The 18,695-nt window shown below is 46.5% G+C and overlaps 1 protein-coding gene across 6 annotated transcripts in view; it reads left to right on the top strand.

Annotated features, from left to right (window-relative positions):
* Positions 1–652: 652 nt before the first annotated feature.
* TMEM184B (transmembrane protein 184B) overlaps positions 653–18,695 on the top strand; it is a 31,200-nt gene continuing 13,157 nt past the window's right edge. Inside the window, exons 1-4 of one of the 6 annotated variants that reach the window (XM_052789404.1) lie at positions 653–845; positions 14,212–14,363; positions 14,471–14,731; positions 17,231–17,396. In XM_052789404.1, the coding sequence (XP_052645364.1) occupies positions 14,244–14,363; positions 14,471–14,731; positions 17,231–17,396 (547 nt within the window). In that variant the 5' untranslated portion in view covers positions 653–845; positions 14,212–14,243. Of the gene's footprint in view, positions 846–4,909; positions 5,017–6,973; positions 7,145–14,211; positions 14,364–14,470; positions 14,732–17,230; positions 17,397–18,695 lie in introns of those variants that run through there. The other 5 variants (XM_052789406.1, XM_052789405.1, XM_052789401.1 and 2 more) reach the window with 5 other exon arrangements.

The raw sequence follows: 18,695 nt of genomic DNA, 5'->3' as shown, positions 1-18,695 counted from the left end.
TGCGTGGCCTCACCGTGGTGGAGGCAGTGGAGCCGTGATCTGGCTGGGTTCAGGAGGGATTGCTGTGTTTCGAATAGGAGCTCTCTTTTGGGACAGGAAGGAAAGGCACTGCCGTTTTTGGGAGGTATGGGGCAGCAGCTCTATGTTTTGAAAGAAGAGGGCAAGTGCCCTTCTAAAGAAGCAGGAGAAAGTCTCGTCAAGCAGTTTGCTTGCATATTAGAGCTTTTTAGGGCTTGGTTTGGGACTTTTTATTGGGTTTTTGAGGGTTTTTTTTTTTTTTTGATTGAAAATCCCTTCTGGCTTGAGTAGAGGGTACAGCTTTGGTTTCCAACACCCACACCTATGTTTTGTGTGTTTTTTTTTTTTTCTTTTTCCCCCGGAGTTTTTTGGGGGAAAAAAGCTGCCAGGGGCGGGGACCTTCCTGAGGGTAGTCCTGCCCTTAACCGGCCTGGACCGGGAGTGTTAATTGCTGCTGGAACTCTGCAAACCCCCGCGGGTACCCCGCGGCCTGGGTTTGGGGCAGGAGCTCCGCGAGCGCCGAGCGCTGCCCGCACCCCGTCCGGCGGAACGGCCCCTTTAAGAGCCGAGCGGTTACGTCACCCTCTTCTCCCACCGCCCCGCCCTCCCGCCCGCGCGGCGAGTGGGCGGGGCGTGTAGTGCCGTGCGCAGGCGCGGAGGGCCGGGCTGGGCCCGGCGTCGCCATGGGCTCCTGAGGGCCCTCAGCGCCTCCGCGCCGGTGCCGGCGCCCGCCCGCCCGCCCGCGGGGCAGCGGGGCAGGGCCCGACCCGACCCCTCCTCACCTCAACGGGCTGGGCTGAACCCAGCTGAGCTCCGCCCGCCGGGAGGTAAGACGTGGCGGGGGTAGGGTGGCCGCGGAGCCGGCGAGTGGGGGCGGTTGTGGGCGCGAGGGGCGGGCCTGAGGGGGCCGCGCTGGCCCGGGAGTGGGGGGGTGTGCTCGGTAAGGCCGCCCCAAACTCACCTTACCCCCCCCAAACTCACCTTACTCCCCCGTATCGCCCCGCTGTGGTCGCCACCTCCAGTCCCGTGTGCCCCCCCCCCCCCATTCCTCCTCCTCCTCCCAGTTCTCCGGTGTGCCCCCCCCCTTCCCCTCTGTGCGGCCCCCGCCGTTCCCCCTCCACGCACGCAGCCCCCACAGCCTGCCCCCACCACGCACATTCCCCCTGCGTGGCCTCCATACATACACACGCGCCCCCCCCCCCTCCCCCGCACCTCCCCATAAGTTCCCAGTGCAGCCCCCACGATCCTCCCCCTGATGCAGCCCACGCAATTCCCCACCCACAACGTCTCCCTGCTGCAGCCCACCCAATCTCCCCACGCACGCACACACACAGAGCTGCGTTGCCCCCGCACAGCCCCATACCCCAGGGTTTGGTGGGCACCAGGTTTGTGTTCGCTTTGCCTCTGGTTCAGGCTGGATGGACTGACAGACACCGGAGGTGTGTGCGTGTGCGGTAGGTGTGCGAGGAGGCTGTTACTGTACCCGTGTGCTCCTGTATTGCAGGTGAGTTGCGGTGGGTCTTGTTTGGATGCTCACGGTGGCTTGAAATTTCAGTTGCTCCGTGAGGGCTAATTCAGTCTCGGCAGCTGCGACGTGTAGTGGAAGGAGGGTTTTGGAAGAACGTGTGCGTGAGTGGGTTCTGATGAATTGTGATCCGGGAAAGGGACTGGAGTGGTTTCAGAGACAGCTCTGTGAAAGCTGCCTGGAACACCACCAAGCTGTCAAGAGTGGGAGGAGGAGGAGGAGTGGGAAATCTAGATGAAATGCTGAACATGGTTCCCCCGTACAGAAAGTTTGAAATTGTTCTTGCCACATAAGGAGCTTGAGCAGGAGTAATTATTGAAGACATAGACAGGCTTCCCTAGAGGGAAGACTGTTTACCTCCGTTGAAGAGAAAAATAGAAGGTATTGATCAATAATAGAGCAAAGGCTAACAGGATGAATAGAGATGTCTGTTTCCTATCCTGCAAGGAAAAGACAACAATCGATGAAAATGTAATAAAGCATACATACCACTAACAAAGACTTGGCTTTTTTAACATAATAGGTAACTGTTCCATTGAACTTGTGTTGCTGGAAGTTACCCTTGAGTCTAAGAGCTTAGCAGCCTCCCTAAAAGGGATCGGAAATTTCTCTAGAAATGTTCGGGTTATTCGGGTTCCCAATACTAAAGGTTTGTGTTTGTATGGTACTTCAGGAAAGAATGAACTCTCACACTTTTAGGATGTTGGCTCAGTACTAAACAATAGGACTTTAGGGAGAGCTTTTCTTATGGTGAAGGTATTCCACAAAGGCTTACTTCAGGCTTTTTTTCACCATTGTCCCCAAGAAAATGGGCTTGGAATCTGCTCTGGTCTAGTGGAGCAGTTTTTAAGTCCTTAATACCATCATTGTTATAGTTGTGCTGTAAACCTTAAGTGGCATGTATGCAGCAGGTGGCTACCTCTGCATCTGGAGCAGAAGTGATTCAGTCTTGCTGTAAAATGATCAGGAAAGCATTGCTACTGAAGTCAGCATTTCTAACCATTTCGGTGGTGTGGGAAGATGTTTTTTGTTGTATTCTGCTCAGGTCTCTGCAATCCGTTCAGAGTGCTGAACGGGTTGTGTTTTGGAAATGTGGGGCAAGCGGAAGAGTGCCTACCAGTCACTCGGGCGTCTTTTGTACTTTTATTTGTCTGTCTCCTTGGGACACGTGGCAGTTAGAAGGGAAAGGTCCTTAGACATGCACAAGCTGGTCAGAAAATAAAGTTCAGCGTGACTAGCTGGTTTGGCATAACGAAAGCATTCTGAGCTGGCTGGTTTCTAAAGATTTGACAGAATCCAGCTAGGAACCCGCCTTGTTCTCTGTCAGCTGGTTTGCCTGTTTGCTGGTAGCAGGCTGGGGGATGAGCTTTTGCTCAGTTGTGGGATTAGGGTTCTTTTCTTCTCGTGGATAAAGGAGGGGTGGGTTGGTTGGTTGTTTTTTTTTTCCCCAACTCAAAATAACTTTTAAAACACCTTTCTCCCCACTAAAAATGTCAGTCCCTTTCTCTATTCAGTTCTACTGCTGAGTTAACTAAAACATCTAATAATCATGTTTTGACTTAAGACAACAACCTTTTAATTTCCGTGTGATGGAACTTACCCTTCATCCCTCCTCCCTTCCTGTTTTGGGTCTGTGTTTAATTGGCTTATGTTTGCAGCGATGGAGATGAGCTCTTGCCTGCTCCTTCTAGGAGAAGTGCCTGTTTCATTTTCCAGCAGCTCAAAGGATATCTTTAAGCTCTTGCAGCAATGGCTGGTGGGAGCAGTGAATTCCTCGGGAGGTGTTTGCTTTTTGGTCCTAGTTGCTTCAAGAGCCCAGTGTTGCATTGTTCAAAGTATTGAAGGTTGAGGTAAAATATGAAGTTGCAAATCAGACTTGTTGATTCTGAAGGGCCACTGCTGTGACTAGTTTTCACAGGGTTTTCAGGCTAAAATTGAGGAAACCAAGGTTATAAAGCAGCAGTAAATGTACAGGCTGGGCTGTCTGCAGAATCAAGAGGATAGTACAGCCTCAGAGAAAAATTGCACTTAACCTTTGTACAGTAGAGCCTTCCTAGGACAAGACTGCTGCTAGCTGTCTGCATAACAAAGCTGCTGCATGTTATTTTGAACAGCCAGGGCTGGGGACAGAAGCTTTTCTCTGTTTTAGACCTTGTGATTGATGGCACTCGTTGAGGCCCTGGAAAATTGAGGTGTTGTAGAGAATAGCGTCGTGTTTGGGTTTTGTGTGCTGACTTGCCCATCTGTTCGCTTGAAGCGGTGCATGTGTTGTGTGCTGTTCTCGCTTCTTCCCAAACTCTTTGGGGTTTGCTTTCTTGTGGTGGCAGAGCGGTTTCCTGCCAAGACATTGCACCCTACCAGAACGCTTGGGGCTCTGAAAGCAGTTTGACACTGTGATAAGATGGATTAAAACACTTAGCTAAAATAACTGTAAAAGATGATAGCGCTTGGACTGGAAGCACCCTTTTGAAAAGGTTTTTGGTGTTTTTTCTTTCTTTTTCTTTCTTTTTTATTTTTTTTTTCCCCCTTATGGACTACTTTGGGAGAGAGCAACTGGATGTGTTTTCAGAGCAGCAGTTCCACGGGAAGGGTTTGAAGGTGAAATTCTGCCAGCTGAAGCACTGAGCTGCAGCCACCCTCCAGGAGTCTTGCCTCAGAGTCTTCCTCCTCTAGGAAGAGGCAGGGGACTGGAGTACTCGCTTATAGCCAGGTTCTCTGTAGTCTTTAAAAATCAACTCAATCTCCGTGGGGTTTTTGTTTGTCATCGTGTAACACGTCTGGGAAGGCAACAGAGCAAGCTGTGTCTGGGAAAATGCAGTGTATAGGCAAGCTGCCCAGGAACCTTTCTGTGTCTGGGTGTGACCAGGTCTTTATAGACCCTGAGGGGCATAATTTACAGGAAACCTGAAGAGGGAAATAACTTACATGCTCTACAGGCAGCATTGAATGTCCTTTAACCCATAGAGTGCCTGGATATTTGTCTCCCTACCCTCAAGTCTGTCTCTGGATTGAAAGGATGGGAATACTGCTATTATCTTACAGTCACAGTGGCTGGGAGTCTGATGATACTGACAGGATCAGCTGTTTGAGGATGTTGTATAATGGAGAGTGACCAAGAGCGTAGAGAGATGGTGTCATGGCTTCAAATTTTTTGTCTAATCCAAAAGCGTTCCTCTCTGCCTGGGTATGTTGTACGTCTGGCCCTTGATCAACTCTGTGACAAAAAGGTAAAAAAAAGGTGTCTCTGGTTCAGCAAAGAAAATGATTGCAACATGTCATCTTGTGCAGCAGTGAGGCTTTGAGAAAGAGATGAGATGAAATAATACCTTAAAAGCTGACCTTGCTGGCCTGTTGTTCCCTCCCCAGTCTGTGAAACATGACATGGATGCTATTGGAGGCTGCTGAGCTGATTGCTTGGGAGCCTGCAGTTGCCTGGTCATCTCCAGCACAGATACAGCCCAGGCAGCAGTAATGTAAGTAGCTGTGCCTCTGTCCAGGTTACTTAAAATGAACCTGGACAAGCCAGTCACCTGAGGAGGCAGATTAGAAGAGAGTGAATTTCTTTTCATGGCTCACCACATCTTGCCTCCTTGCCAGTTTTGCTAGGAAGGGCCGGTGGTGGTGGGTGAAGCTATTTGCAGCTAATTGTCCCATGGGAGCTGGGAGTGACTTCTCCTCCTCCAAACTCTCCTGACTTCTCCTCCTCCAAACTCTCCTGACTTTCAGACTTTCTTTCCCCTGTCCCAGTGGCTTTGTGATGGCACTGATTTTACAGCAGAATTTTAAGCTAGAAGTTGTTCATATAAATTCTCATTTAGGCAACTTCATCCAACTAGGTAATTTAATGTTACAGTGTCTGGAAAAATTGGGTTGAAGTTTTCTCTTTTTTTTTTTTTTAAGCACACACCCCTCTCAGGTGGACGCTTGGTGTGCTGCTTTCTGTACAGAGAAAATGCATTGCTGTTTCAGACTTCTGGGATAGAGAGTGGGGATTTCATAATTGCCTCGAACTGTGTTTTAGTAGCTGTTGGCATCTGTCAGTCTCTAACAAACAGTATTGGCAACTTCTCTGCAAACCTCTGTGGTCAGCTTTGGTGCTGAGTCAGGAAAGGGTGAGCAGCTTCTAGCCACTCCTGTGGTGTAAGTAGCCTTTGAAAGCGGATGCTGGGCAAGGTGTTCCTCTCTGATGCTGTTTCTACTTGCTATGATTTAGCTAGCAAGGGTGAGAATGGTTTCCTCCCCCAGGCATTGCTCTTTGCCTGTGAGCTCCCAGAGGTAACTTTTCTGTAAGGGAAATGCTGTGCCTGGGCTCATTCTATATAACTAGCAAAGCTGTAATACTGATGTATTTAAGGCTTGGCATTTTTGTGTGGGCAGGAACTCTCCTCTCCCAGGAGTTCAGGAATACAAAGCTCCTAATTCTGCTTTTAGAAGTTTGCATCTGTAGGATTTTTATTTTTATTGATGGAGTAGCAGGGCAGGAGAGAAGTGTGGAGAGGGCAGTGTTGAACAGGACTAATGAAATTAGGAATTGGTGATTTTTGGAATTAACAAGAGGATGTATGTGTCTTATGTCCAGAGTTTAAAAAAAAAAAAAAAGGCAACAACCCACAAACAAAAATAAGCCTATCATATGTTGTTTTAGCAATAACAGAATGGCTTCATATTGAGTGGCTTTGGGTGCTTTGTTGAGAATCACTGTTTTTACTTCTGCAGTGCTCATCACTGCTACGTATTTGCATCAGAGAATGATTGCTAGGGAAGTCAGATGTGCCATCTCCCGCATATGCATCACTGCACAGTTGCCTAGGCTTGTGATAAGATGTCTGGCTTCTTCCAGCACATTTACTTGCTAAATTTAAGTATGGATCTGATCTGATAGATTCTGTATGTTATATTTTGTGTGGAAAAGTATGCTCCAATGTAAAAAAAACTCCCTTCATGTGTGACTGCCACAAGTTCACTGGCTTTAGATCCTGGTGTAGAGTTTGACTTCTGGTTCTCCTTAGAGTAACTGTATACCCTGTGGCAACTTTAAAACTGTTGCCTCCTCTGTCTTGGTGCTTGGAGGTGGGGAAGGATGAATGCAAGTCGTGGTAGAAAAAGTTCTGATTTGACTTTGTTCTTGAGTATTTGGAAAATGAAATGCAAACTTCCTCTGTCATGCCAGACACAAGCGTTTACAACACATCCTTTTTCTTGTTGTCTCTTTCCTCTCTGCCAGTTGCAGAATATCTTTGTAGTCTTTCTGTGTTTCTCCCCTGGGAGCAGAGGGCTTGACTAGTTTGTGTGGAGTGGGGCTGCTGGGAATATGGGAAAGGGATGCAGCGCATGGCCCAAGTGTGGTTGAAGGAGCGGTTGGAAGGTTGGAAACATCCCCTCTCCTCCTCTCCCTCCCCCTTTCTCTTTTTCCTCTCCCCTTCCAAAAAAGGCACTGGACATTGGATGTTGACCTATCACAATGTGGGTCAGTCCACAAAAAAAAAAAAAAAAGGGGGGGGGGGGAGGAGGATGGGGGGAGGAGGGCTGTGTGAGTACAGCGAGACAACAGAAATTAATAGAGCAGAAAAAAACTCTGGAAAGAAGAGTGCACGGCTCAGGGTAAAAGGGTTTTATTGTTGATTCTGAGTTTTTAAATGGGTGCATGGGGAGGGGAAGCTGCTCTCTCTTCAGATGACTGTGTGTGGATTAGCAAAATGGGTGGGGGCTGTGTGAGCTGGAAGTGGAGAAGACTTTTGTGGTATTCTCAGAGTTTAATTTCCTTAAGACGAGAAAAAAAGTTGCATGGCCTTGTTGAAGGTTAAATTGTTTGTGTGTACGGTATGCTCTTATGTGTACGTAGGCATGTGATCATCTCTTGAATATGGCTTAGTGGGTGTGTACCTTGCCCTGTGGTTTGGTCCTCTTAAGTGCCTGACTCCTCTACCTTCTGCTTCTGAGGCTAATGGTCTTCCTGCTCCGCTTGTGCTGATGCTACTGGTTTTATGTCCCAGTGACACTTTTCTCTTGTTTCACTGACTGTACAGACAGCTGTTGTGAAAATTGTGACCGGGCAAAATGTCTTCAGCATTCAGACTGCTTACTCCTCTGGAGAAATAACATTGTGAAGAACTACATTTGCATCTGAATTTGCTGTGCAGAGAGAGAAGTGCATTAAGCTGATATGAAGTGCAGTAACTGTAGATTCAATCACTGCGAGTTTTTGTAAATCTTGTTGAATGCCTGTCTTCTAGCTGAGCACAGTATTGCTCATGTGTGTTTGGAGTTATGTATACATGTGTGCCTGTGTATGAAGTGCATGTTGTGGGGAGACTGTCACTGACCTCATGTTAAGAAAGCTTGGCCCAGCATGAATAGTAAAATGTAAATGAGTTGCACTAGCAAAAATTGCATGCCAGGTCACATACTTAACTCACAGGTTGTTTTGGGAGTGCTACTGGAGAGCTTAAAAATGCACTGTTGGGACCTTGTCAAGTCTCATAGCTAAGTAAACTAGATGCCACCCCAGAGAGCAAAAGCAATTTAAGAAGTAATACATTTAAAGCATTTGATTTTCTTTTATTGCTATAATTGATTTGAGCTGCACCAGTGACTGTCTTACTGTATAGCGTTACGTTATTTTTGTGCTGAGACTCTACGTCATCCTTTTCCTACCTTTTGCCAGATCAGTTGGTGATGCCATGCCTTTGAGGGTTGAAAAGACCTTAAATCAATTATGAATATGCAATATATACCTAGCACAATGGAAAGAGTTGATCCTGTCTGGCAATTCTAGGCATTCTTATAATTAAAATAGTCTAAAATAAATTTTGAACCATTTTGTGCTGTGTTTCTGTACTCCTTGTAAGTCTAGGGCACGTTCTGAAAACCATAAAGCTCCTGCTTTCGCTAATGTAAAGCTCTTGCTTGTGTCCTAGTAGATGCAGAAAGTTCAGATTTAAAATCATCCGCTGCATGGCACTTCTGCATTAGTCTTCTGGGGTCCAGAATAAGGATAATTTAATGGAGAAACTCTTGGAGGAATAAGAATTTAAGAGGGGTGTGGAAAATGGTTTTGTGGTATCTTAAGAGAAAGAAAGTTCAGCATGGTGGATATTTAAAACTATGGTAAGTGTGGAGTAGGTTTTAAGGAGGAACAATTTCTTGCCTTGTAGCTTTCCAGGAGAACCTTGCAGCCAGGTCACGCATGTTTTGTTGGATCATGTCTTGTACAGCCAGGAGGCTTAGCTGTTAAGACTCTTTCATGGGATAGCTTTGTGTATCATTCAGTGCTCTCTCAGCAGTTTAGAAATGAAGTACTTTTAGCCTCGGAGGAGATGATCTATTTTAAAAACAGAGATTGTGTTTGCAGATGGCAGAGAACAGCTTCAGAGTCATGTTGTTTGGGGGTCTTTGCGTACCGACATCAGGGCAAAGTGAGCGTGCTGTTGCCAGCAGCACAACGGAGCGGGTCTTGCTCAGAGCAGGCAGCCCACTCCTCCTTTACTAGACTCTGTAATTGAATATGTGTTCAGAAGTACCCCTAGGAACTGAAGAACCAAGCTTGAACATTTCTTTCCTCCTCCTACACTGCTTTTGTTGCATCAGAAATGGGGTTTACGTATTTATGTTTGTAGCTCCTCCTCAGTGGTGAAATTTTCCATGCCTTTACGCAAGCCAGAAATGAAGTTTTTTATTTTCACTTGTGCCACATCCCTTCTGTTTACTGTTCTGAGTTTATTTTTGGTGGAAGAAGCTGCCATGTTAATGTTAGAGACAGAAGGCTGCCTGTTTCGAAAAGATACAGGAAGGGCAATCTGCTCCTGATTGAGAATTACTGTGCTGCTGTTTTTCTGTGGACGCAGGCCCTGGGGACACATCCGCACTAGCTTTACATCGGTGTCCCCATGTAGGTTGGAGCCCCTTCCCTATCAAGAATCTCGGTAACAGTGTTTTGCGTCTCTAGGTTTTTATCAGGATGGTTATCTTGATATAAACAGCACATGCTTTGCCTTACTTTCTTTTCTCCTCCTTGCATTGAGAGCAGACCCTAAGACTCCTGAAGTACTTTCAGAAGATCTGTTAGGTAAGTTACTAGGTTGGTGTTTAAGCTAATGCCCTAGCAGTACAAGGTCCTGTCGTGCTCTAATGTGCATAACTTGTAATGGCATCTGGGCAGGAACACGTAACAGCTCATTGGGGACAGGGGTGTCATCTCTGCCTTCCACGTTTGGGGTTGTCAGGTATAGACTTCATGCAGACCTAAGCACTGTCCAAATCTCATGCAGCCCACATACAGGAATCGTACCAGCTGATCCAGGTTTCCTGTGGCCATCCTGAACTACACCTAAGCCTGCGTCCGAAAGCCCTGTGTGTTTACCCAGATGTACTTACCTGTGTGCGTGTTTCCATTTTCCAAAGTTTGGTGCTTTTCCTGGCTATCCCTTCTCCTGGTCCTGTTTGGCATGTGCTATATTGCAGGTTACCTCCGGGGGGAGCAAGGTAGTCAGCTGGAGATGGGGAAAGCTTCAAGAGCGAAATTTAGAAGTGTTGAAATGTTTTCCTTTGATATATTTAGGAGAGCCCTCCAGAGAGGGAGAATAAGTGTGAAAGTAACTTTACTCTCCCTTGAAATGGAAGCAATGAGGTGGAGGTGAAAGAGATGGGCAGAGAAAACAGGATATGGCAGAAGAGTAAGGAAGTCTTCAAAATTTATTATGTTTTAGATTGGTTTGGTTTGTATTGCATTGGTAATTCAGGTTTCTAAATGCCCCTAATTTGCCATATGGTAATGTCAAGTGCCTTCCTCATGGTTTGGTACCTCGCGGTGCTGGGAACTGTACGGGCAGAGAACAAAAAGATGGTTGTCCCAAGGAGCTTAAAATGAGCAAGAAACAACAGAGAAATACAGCCAGCTGGGAGGAGTACACAGAAAAGAGATCACAGCCAGTAGCCTAACCATTGTCAGATTGTTGCACAGCTGGAGTTGCAAAGTGGGAGAACGGAGAAAATAGAGTTGAATATGAAATAGCTTTGTGGCTGTCGGAAGGGACCTTTTTCCCTAGGTGTGAGAGGAAGCAGGAAGGTATGCGTTGTGGCACTGACATGGGCTGTGGTGGAGATAGGTGTCCAAGAAACAAGTATCAAAACACGTTCGCTGACTCAGGTAAGAGGGAAGCTGCTTACACCAGGGTGCTCGATCCGTAGCTTGTCAAGGCAGTGTGTTTGCTGTGACGTGCCTCCAGGCACCATCTTTGCTGGAAGCCTGTTCTAATGATGTACTGGGCTTGTGTCCCGCTGCATGATGGGGAAGAGGCATCTCAGAAACAAGGCCTATTAAGAGAGTTGCCATAGCCTGCCCTCGTGATGCTCTTTTTAACAAGGCAAAATAGGAGCTAGCAGTCTCTGAGCTGGTGGTAGTGTATGAGTCGAAATCCACTCACCTTGTTAAGGCTCTCATCATCTGTGCTATTATCTAGTTCTTAAATATATTACAGAATTGCTCTTACAGCTTCAGCTTCTTGCATACAGTAGTCTTTCATCATAGCTTTGTGCACTGCTTATACCTGTCACTGTAGCAATGGTGTATGGGAGTTTAGGAGATTAGAAGGGATAACTTGGAAGACATACGTTAATTTTGCAGATTAGGGGAGTACAGTGTTCCTTCGTGTTTCAGTAGCAAGGAGAATGAACTGCAAGCTGATGCTTACAACCACTAAAAAGTATCAACTGATTAAAAAGTTGTCCTCAGGGGCAACCCTGAGGAAGAGGGGGGTACTCATGGATGAGGTGGATTGGGGTTTGGGGTAGGAGAAGTGGAGCCCTGGTTAAGAAAGTTTGTATATTTTCTTCCAGAACACAGTGGTGGAAAGAGTTACTAATTTCAATGACTGTGTGAATTAAAGGGGGTTAGGCGAAGAATGATGCATAATCATGTAGTTAATGACAGTTGATGTATAATCACAAGGGGGCAGTGTTAAGGTTACATATACAACTTGAACTTGTAAGTGTCCTTGTTTCTGAGTACTTAACCCTTGTCATGTCAAAATGCTTGTTGATCACTTTTTGCTGTTTCAGCTTCTTTTAAAATGAGTGCAGAATAAAGCAGAGGAATTCCGTTTAAGATCTTCAGTTCTGCTGACGTTACCGGCACTGCATTTGGGTCTGTGCTGTTGGTGCGGTTTGATTAGTTGGAGTATGGAGCTCCAGGTCCTGTCCCTCCTGCCACTGGTGGTCTGCAGTAGAGATCCTCTCCGCCATGAACTTTAGGAAGGGCTTAGCAGCTTCCTCTCTTGCATAGCTCCCAAAGTGCACTGGGAAGTGCAGGATTGCAGCTGGCTGGACTATTTAGAGCTAAGTTAACCACAGGTGCATCTGCTCTGATTTCATTGTAGATGTGCCCTTTGTGAGCTTAGTGGAAGTACTGAGAGCACTGTGAGTGTTCAGTCGCTTCAGAAGTCACTTGGGTAGAAACCCCTTTCTTCTCAAAGCAATAAAAAACCTTGCTACCTTGTGACATCTCCATCCAGCCTTCATCTCTCCAAATTTTTAGATAGAGTATAGATAATGTAATGTGTGCGCATATGCTTTGAAACTCAAAACTTAACAGTTATATTTCCTGTACTGATCAGGACTGGAAAGGAATTACCCTTCAGTATGTGCAGTTATGGAAAGCTGTAACTCAGAGCAGGGATATTTTGGAAAAAGAACGACTGGAAAGAATGAAAAGCCAAGTTTGATGATTATTTTGTAAATTAAACCATAACAGTTTTGCAGCTCCCTCTATAGCAAGATAGTATCTGCTTAAAAAAATCTGGATATTTCCCAGCATTTGTATTTGTTCTCTTCCCCCTGTGGAAGAAAGCAGAAATGAGGTGGAATGTGGCGTAAGTAACATCAGAGTGCCGTGTACCGCTGGTGCAAGTGTGTGGTTTGGAAAAGCATGTGCTGGAGGGGCCATTTGCACACCTTAGTGTACACGTGGAAATTATTTGCTTCTGGCCCTCTGCTTTCACTGGGTGCCTGTTTCCTGATTTGTGCTGTGGCTTCAGGTGAAGCAAGGCTGGGGCAGTTCATCTGTGGATGTATGTTCTCTTTTGTGTGACCTGTCAGTAAATGACAGATGTGTCCTTCCCTGCTGCAGCTGTAAACTGTGGTGATGGATAGTTGGTCTTTTTAAACCCCTTTCCATCTGCTGATCTTAAAGGCCTGCATAAGAGCTATGTCTTGCACTTTTACAGAAAGGGTATCCTAAAAACTACTAGGAGGTTATCAGAAGGAGGCAATATTATGGTGTTCCCCTTGATAACCATGTCTTTACTACAACTGCATCAGAAGCAGCTCTTCTAGTGGATAGAACCAATGGCTGCCTGCTTGTGATCTTGGTTTAAGTGGATTATCTTCCTCCAATCCAGAGGTCACATTAGAGCCTGCTTACAACCAAATTGAAAATAATAGCTGTTTTAGATCTTAGACCTTCAAGAATTTGTTCCATTGAAAGAAAATAGCTTTTCATCCAGGAAATGACCAAGGGTCATGCTGCTTTGAAATCTTGCATATCCTTGTGTTCTGGGTGTGTTTCCATGGGTCAGCTGGCTTTTAAAAGCCAAGCAGGTTAAATTCATGTCATGTAGAAAACAATGCTAAGTTAGTAGAATTAATGACAGGCTGGCTAAGTGTACCATGCCATATGATGTTTGATAAAAGCATCACTTTCATGCTCTCCTTTCTAGCAAGGAGAGCTTTTAGCACATATCCTTCCAGTGAAGGTGATTTGGGCTGCAAAATGGCAGTAGGAGAGGTGGGAATTGTTTGCTGGAGGAATAAGGATGCTCTTCTTTCCCCCTTGCTGTGCAGTGACACTTTGTGGTGCATATTCTGTTGCCTGCTGCTTCTTATTCTGCAGCCTTCCAGATGAAACCATAAGACTAAGACTATGGCTTTTCAGGTCATGGCAGAATAGCCAGTGCTTTTGTGGAAAGTAGAGCTGTTAACTTAAGTGTGCCTGTTATCTTCCAGTATGGATGGTTGTCCTGGTTTTGGCCGGGATAGAGTTAATTTTCTTCCTGGTAACTGGTATAGTGCTATGTTTTGGGTTCAGTATGAGAATAATGTTGATAACACATGGATGTTTTCAGTTGTTGCCAAGTAGTGTTTAGACCAAGTCAAGGATTTTTCAGCTTCTCATGCCCAGCCAGCAAGAAGGCTGGAGGGGCACAAGAAGTTGGGAGGGGACACAGCCAGGACAGCTGACCCAAACTGGCCAAAGGGGTATTCCATACCATGGGATGTCATGTCTAGTGTATAAACTGGGGGGAGTGGGGCTGGGGGGAATCGCTGCTTGGGAACTACCTGGGCATCAGTTGGCAGGTGGTGAGCAATTGCATTTTGCATCACTTGTTTTGTATATTACAATCCTTTTATTATTATTACTGTCATTTTATTATTGTTATTATCATTATTAGTTTCTTCCTTTCTGTTCTATTAAACTGTTCTTATCTCAGTCCGTGAGTTTTACCTTTTTCCTTCCGATTCTGTCCCCCATCCCACTGGTTGGGGGGGAAAGTGAGCGAGCAGCTGGGTGGTGCTTAGTTGCTGGCTGGGCTTAAACCGTGACAATGATTTAGATACTTCCTTCTGATCTCAGGTGAATGCTGCATTCATCTTGTTTTTAAATATTTTTATTGCAGAAGGGTGGTGACAATGGCTGTGGCAGTGTTTCATGATCTCGGGGAGGCTGCGTTGTGAGTGGCAGAGAGGTTCCGGAGTACCACATGATTGTTGTATCACGAGGGGTGGCAGTGGCAGTGGCAGACTTACCCGGGTCCTGTTCGTAAAGCATGTGAGCAGCCTGGTGAAAGGCATGTGAGAGATGCTAAGTACTGTTGCTGTTATGCTTCTGAGTCCTTCAGCTGGGTTCAATTGCTTTTTGGTTCTCTTCCTTGACAGGTCTTGGCTCGTGGGTGGCTCTCTAGCAATCGCAACTGGAACCTCACACCAAAAGGCACCATGATAGTGATGACTGATGTCACTGCAGCCCCCAGATTGGGGTCGACTGCCACCACTCCAGCTGTGGCTCCCAACTTCTCCTGGATGCCAGAGGATGGCAGCCCCACGGCTGTGGAGCAGCCAATATTTCTCATGACCACCGCTGCTCAGGCCATCTCAGGTTTCTTTGTATGGACAGCTTTGCTCATCACCTGCCATCAGGTAAAACCCTGTCACTCGTACTTCTCATCCTGTTCTTTTCCCCACATGGAGGAACGCATATGATGCCCTGGCGTATCTCTGCCAGATACAGCTGTGTGATGGGGGTTTGCAGACTCCGAAGTGGTACCAGGACCTCTTCTTTGGGGTCTAATATATTATCTGTGCTGATCAAGGTGGCAACTTTTATTTGAAGGCCTTTTTCTGCCCAGGTTCAGACTGTTTCTGTAGTGTGAATGAAGAGGAAGCAAACTCTTTAAAGTTAGCAGGTGTAAAGTATTTGGCCATCTCTTGAGTGTATGCAGAAAGGTGTGTTATCTCAAGATATCCTTTCCCAGGTCTTGTAGCTGAATCTAGCCATTTTATTATTGTGTCAGCTGTTAGCTAAATGATCCTGGTCATCTGTTGTTTGACATAACTTCCTTTGATCTCCTGTGCCAGTAGATTCCACAGGCTGAACTCCATGCAGAAAGGAGTAGCAGGAAATGTTTTATTTCAATTTTTCTCCCCTCCCCTCTTTCTGGGGCAGATGTCCTGGGAACCAGAACAAGTCAAGCCCTGCATCCTGTTCTGTACCTCTCTTTCATGCGGTTGTCATGTGAACTGAAAAACACAGGGGGGGAAATGCAAGCCCTGTTATTTATCAACCTGTGTTTTGTACCTGTTGGTCTGTAGATTCCAGAGTGATGACTAGGATCTAGAAAACTACAGCCTATTGATGGAGTACAGGGGCTAGTGAAGTTCAAAAATGGATTAGTCACTGATGAATAAGAGTAACACCTGCAGTTTCACCAGCTTGGGTGACAATTACAAGTGCCATGGATCCTCCTGCTTCAGAGCACAAATTGATTGCCTACTGAGGGTAGGAAGAAATCTTTCCTCTGCAGTATAGCATTGCACAGTTAGGCATTAATGCCTTTCTCCGAAGAAACCAATGGAGGTCAGTGCCAGAGAGACACTGTTGATTGAAACGCGCTGTTGTCCTGTTACAAGGCAGCAGTTCCTGTGCTCTTGTAGGCGCACGGATCGCAGGGCTCTTGTGACATCCCAAGGGCAAAGCTTAGAGTCATCTGAACTCCAGTGTCAGCTGTCCCTGTGCTGGGTGAGGTGTGTCACTGGGATTGTCACAAGGAAAAAATATCCCTAAGGCTTGTTAGTTTATTTTCAACCTGTTCTCCTCAGGAAATGAGGCTTTCGTGAGCTCCTTGTGGGACAGGGAAAGGAAACAGAAGTATTTTGAGCCCTTCAGTCAATTTTGGCCAGATCTGGCCAAGAGGCAGGGAAAGATGAGCAACAAACAACTGGGAAGAGACAACCCCCTGTCCCTTATGAGGGAAAAGTGAGAGCATCAATGTGTGCATTAGACCTTGGAGAATCCTCACAGCACCCACAAATGCAGGGTGAAGTTTCGGACAAATGCTTGTTCCTCTTCAGGTAGTAAAATCAGTCAGTCGTGAGGCACGTATGTAATAAACTAGCTGTTATTAATCCCAGCAGTTGGGTCAGCAGCTTGATGAGGGTTGTCGTATAGAGGCCTTGCCTCTGGAGAACGTGCCCTCTGCTGACTCCGTGGCCAACAGAGCGTACCTGCAACTCACGCCAAAGCTCTGGACGTGTTATTAGGCCATCGCAGGAGTAGTGCTCATCTTCAGGGTATGCTTGTGGTCAATACCTTTCCCAAGAGGTGGGTATTCTGTGAAAAACCATTTTAGGTGTAGGATTTAATGATGGCTAACAAACTGTGAGCAGTGGGAGTGGGTAGGGTGGGGACGTTACAGTCCCCTCAGCCAGTGACTTAGGGGGATTGGCATGTGTGCAAGCAGTCAGACAAAACAAGCGGTGTGGCTGCGTGGTTCCTTTGAGCACAGTGCATGAGCTCAATGCTCACTTGATGGACGACGCTTTGTGGCTGTGCTGTCACCAATGTGCAGAATGTCACTTTTTGAGCAGGCGGGCTGTGGCTTATCAGCTCTTGGCAGTGCTGTGAAGGGCTCTCTTAGGTTGTTTCAGGTGAAAGTCTTGAAAGCATCCAAAACTGCCAAGAGAGTGAGAGTGTTTACAACGAGTATGCGCTTAAGTGCATGCTCCTTCCCTCTTCAGAGAAAAGCAGCCTGCAGTGTTGTGAATCGTAGGTACTTAAAACAGGATAGCAGGAATATAGGAATGATAATTGGAAATAAAGGTATGAACAAAAGAATATGGTCGAGGCGGTGATAATAACAGTAAATTAATTCGCTGTAAGAAACTAGATTAGAAATGCCTCTGCTTCCTTTCCCTCCTCCTTCCCCCTCTCTGCAAACTAAGGGATGCTATGTCAATGCCATGTGATAACTGCAATTTTTGTTGTTGTTGTTGTTATGTTCATCACCTTGAGGCTGCTGGAGGCAATCAAGAGATGATTTACTGAGTTTGTTTTTCCTGGCCCAATTGACTCTCCAGTTCTACTTTCTCCTCTCTACTCCATTTACCACTGATCCTGGTCTCCCCTCTCCGTCCTCTCAGATCTACATGCATCTTCGCTGCTATAGCTGCCCAAATGAACAGCGTTACATTGTTCGGATCCTCTTCATTGTGCCCATTTATGCCTTTGACTCATGGCTCAGTCTCCTGTTCTTCACCAATGACCAGTACTATGTTTACTTTGGCACAGTGCGGGACTGCTATGAAGGTAAGGAGGGGTCGGATAAAAAGTGGGGAAGGTGGGAAGCCTCTGCCCTGAGGGAACTTTTGCTTCTGCTTGGGAACATGGAGAAAGCATCACTGTCACCTACTGAGACAAAGTTTTATGGTGTGCCTCACTGGATGACCATGGCTTGCTCAGTGACTGAAAAATCATAGACTCATAGGATGGTTTAGGTTGGGAAGGACCTTTAAAGATAGTCTAGTGCAACACCCCTGCCATGGGCTGGGACATCTTTCACTAGATCAGGTTGCTCAAAGCCCTGCCCAACCTGACTTCTCTCGCTGGCCTCTGAGCATGACAAGATGTGTTGAGCCTTCCCTCCAACGTTCTGCAGAGACAAAGCTTATGATTTTCTTGGGTCCTTTGCTTCAGGAAGGTGCAAAGCCAAAAATCTGATTCTACCTGGGTGTTACAAAGCAAAGTATTAGTTAGCTCCTGGCTCTTCTAACAGCACTTACTCAGCAGCCAGACGCTTGCTTTGTCCTGTTTTCCTGGTGCAGTTTGTTAGCAATGTATTCTTCTGGTCCCATCCTGTGGCTGCTTGTGCGCTCACACAGGGTAGCACAGCCACCACGTGCTGTGGTTGGTGAGGTGTAAAGTGCTTTGGAGTCCTGCAGGAGAGAGGGTACCATGTTCAAGATGAGTTACAGATTGCTTTGGTTTTGGTTATCTGTTGCAGATAATACCACTGTGGTACTGTGGTATTGTGTATTGTCTTGTATGTAAGGGAAACAGCTACTCCCCAATAAATGCTATCTAAACTTCCTTCCTGATCTCATCCAGAAAGAAGTCTCTACTCACCCAGCAGGAGAAACTGCACTCTAGCAGTGTATTTTTGAGAACAGTTTATTGCCATACCCTTGTTAAATCCTAACTCATTGGTGCAGTTGTTCTGGTGAGATCTGCATTGCAGAGATGTGCCCCTGGCCATGTGAAGAAGTTAATCAGCTGAAGGGACCAGCATGCCCTCCTTCACATTCACGACAATGCTCTGAGATGCAGCAGCAGATGGCAAGCAAACGTGCACACGTGATTCAGAAGGCATCTTTGTTTGGGCCTGGTTTTTTTTCCTTCCCCACCCTGTGTGCCTGTGTAGGTCTAGCAGGAAGCCTGCTGCTCTGTAAAACTCCTCTCCTAGCAACAGCCAGTATACCTCTGCCTTGCTTGCTCAGGGAAACAGCCGGTATCCGTCTGCCTCGCTTGCTCGGGGAGTTTGCAAACATCCGAGCGTCTGCTCAGGAGGCAGCCCGTGCTCCCACCTCGGCACGTTGGGCTGTGCGGAAG

This window comes from Harpia harpyja, chromosome 6 (assembly GCF_026419915.1).
Source record: "Harpia harpyja isolate bHarHar1 chromosome 6, bHarHar1 primary haplotype, whole genome shotgun sequence".
Lineage (NCBI taxonomy): Eukaryota > Metazoa > Chordata > Aves > Accipitriformes > Accipitridae > Harpia > Harpia harpyja.
Note: the sequence above shows the minus strand (reverse complement) of the source record. Positions and strands in the feature narration are given on the sequence as shown.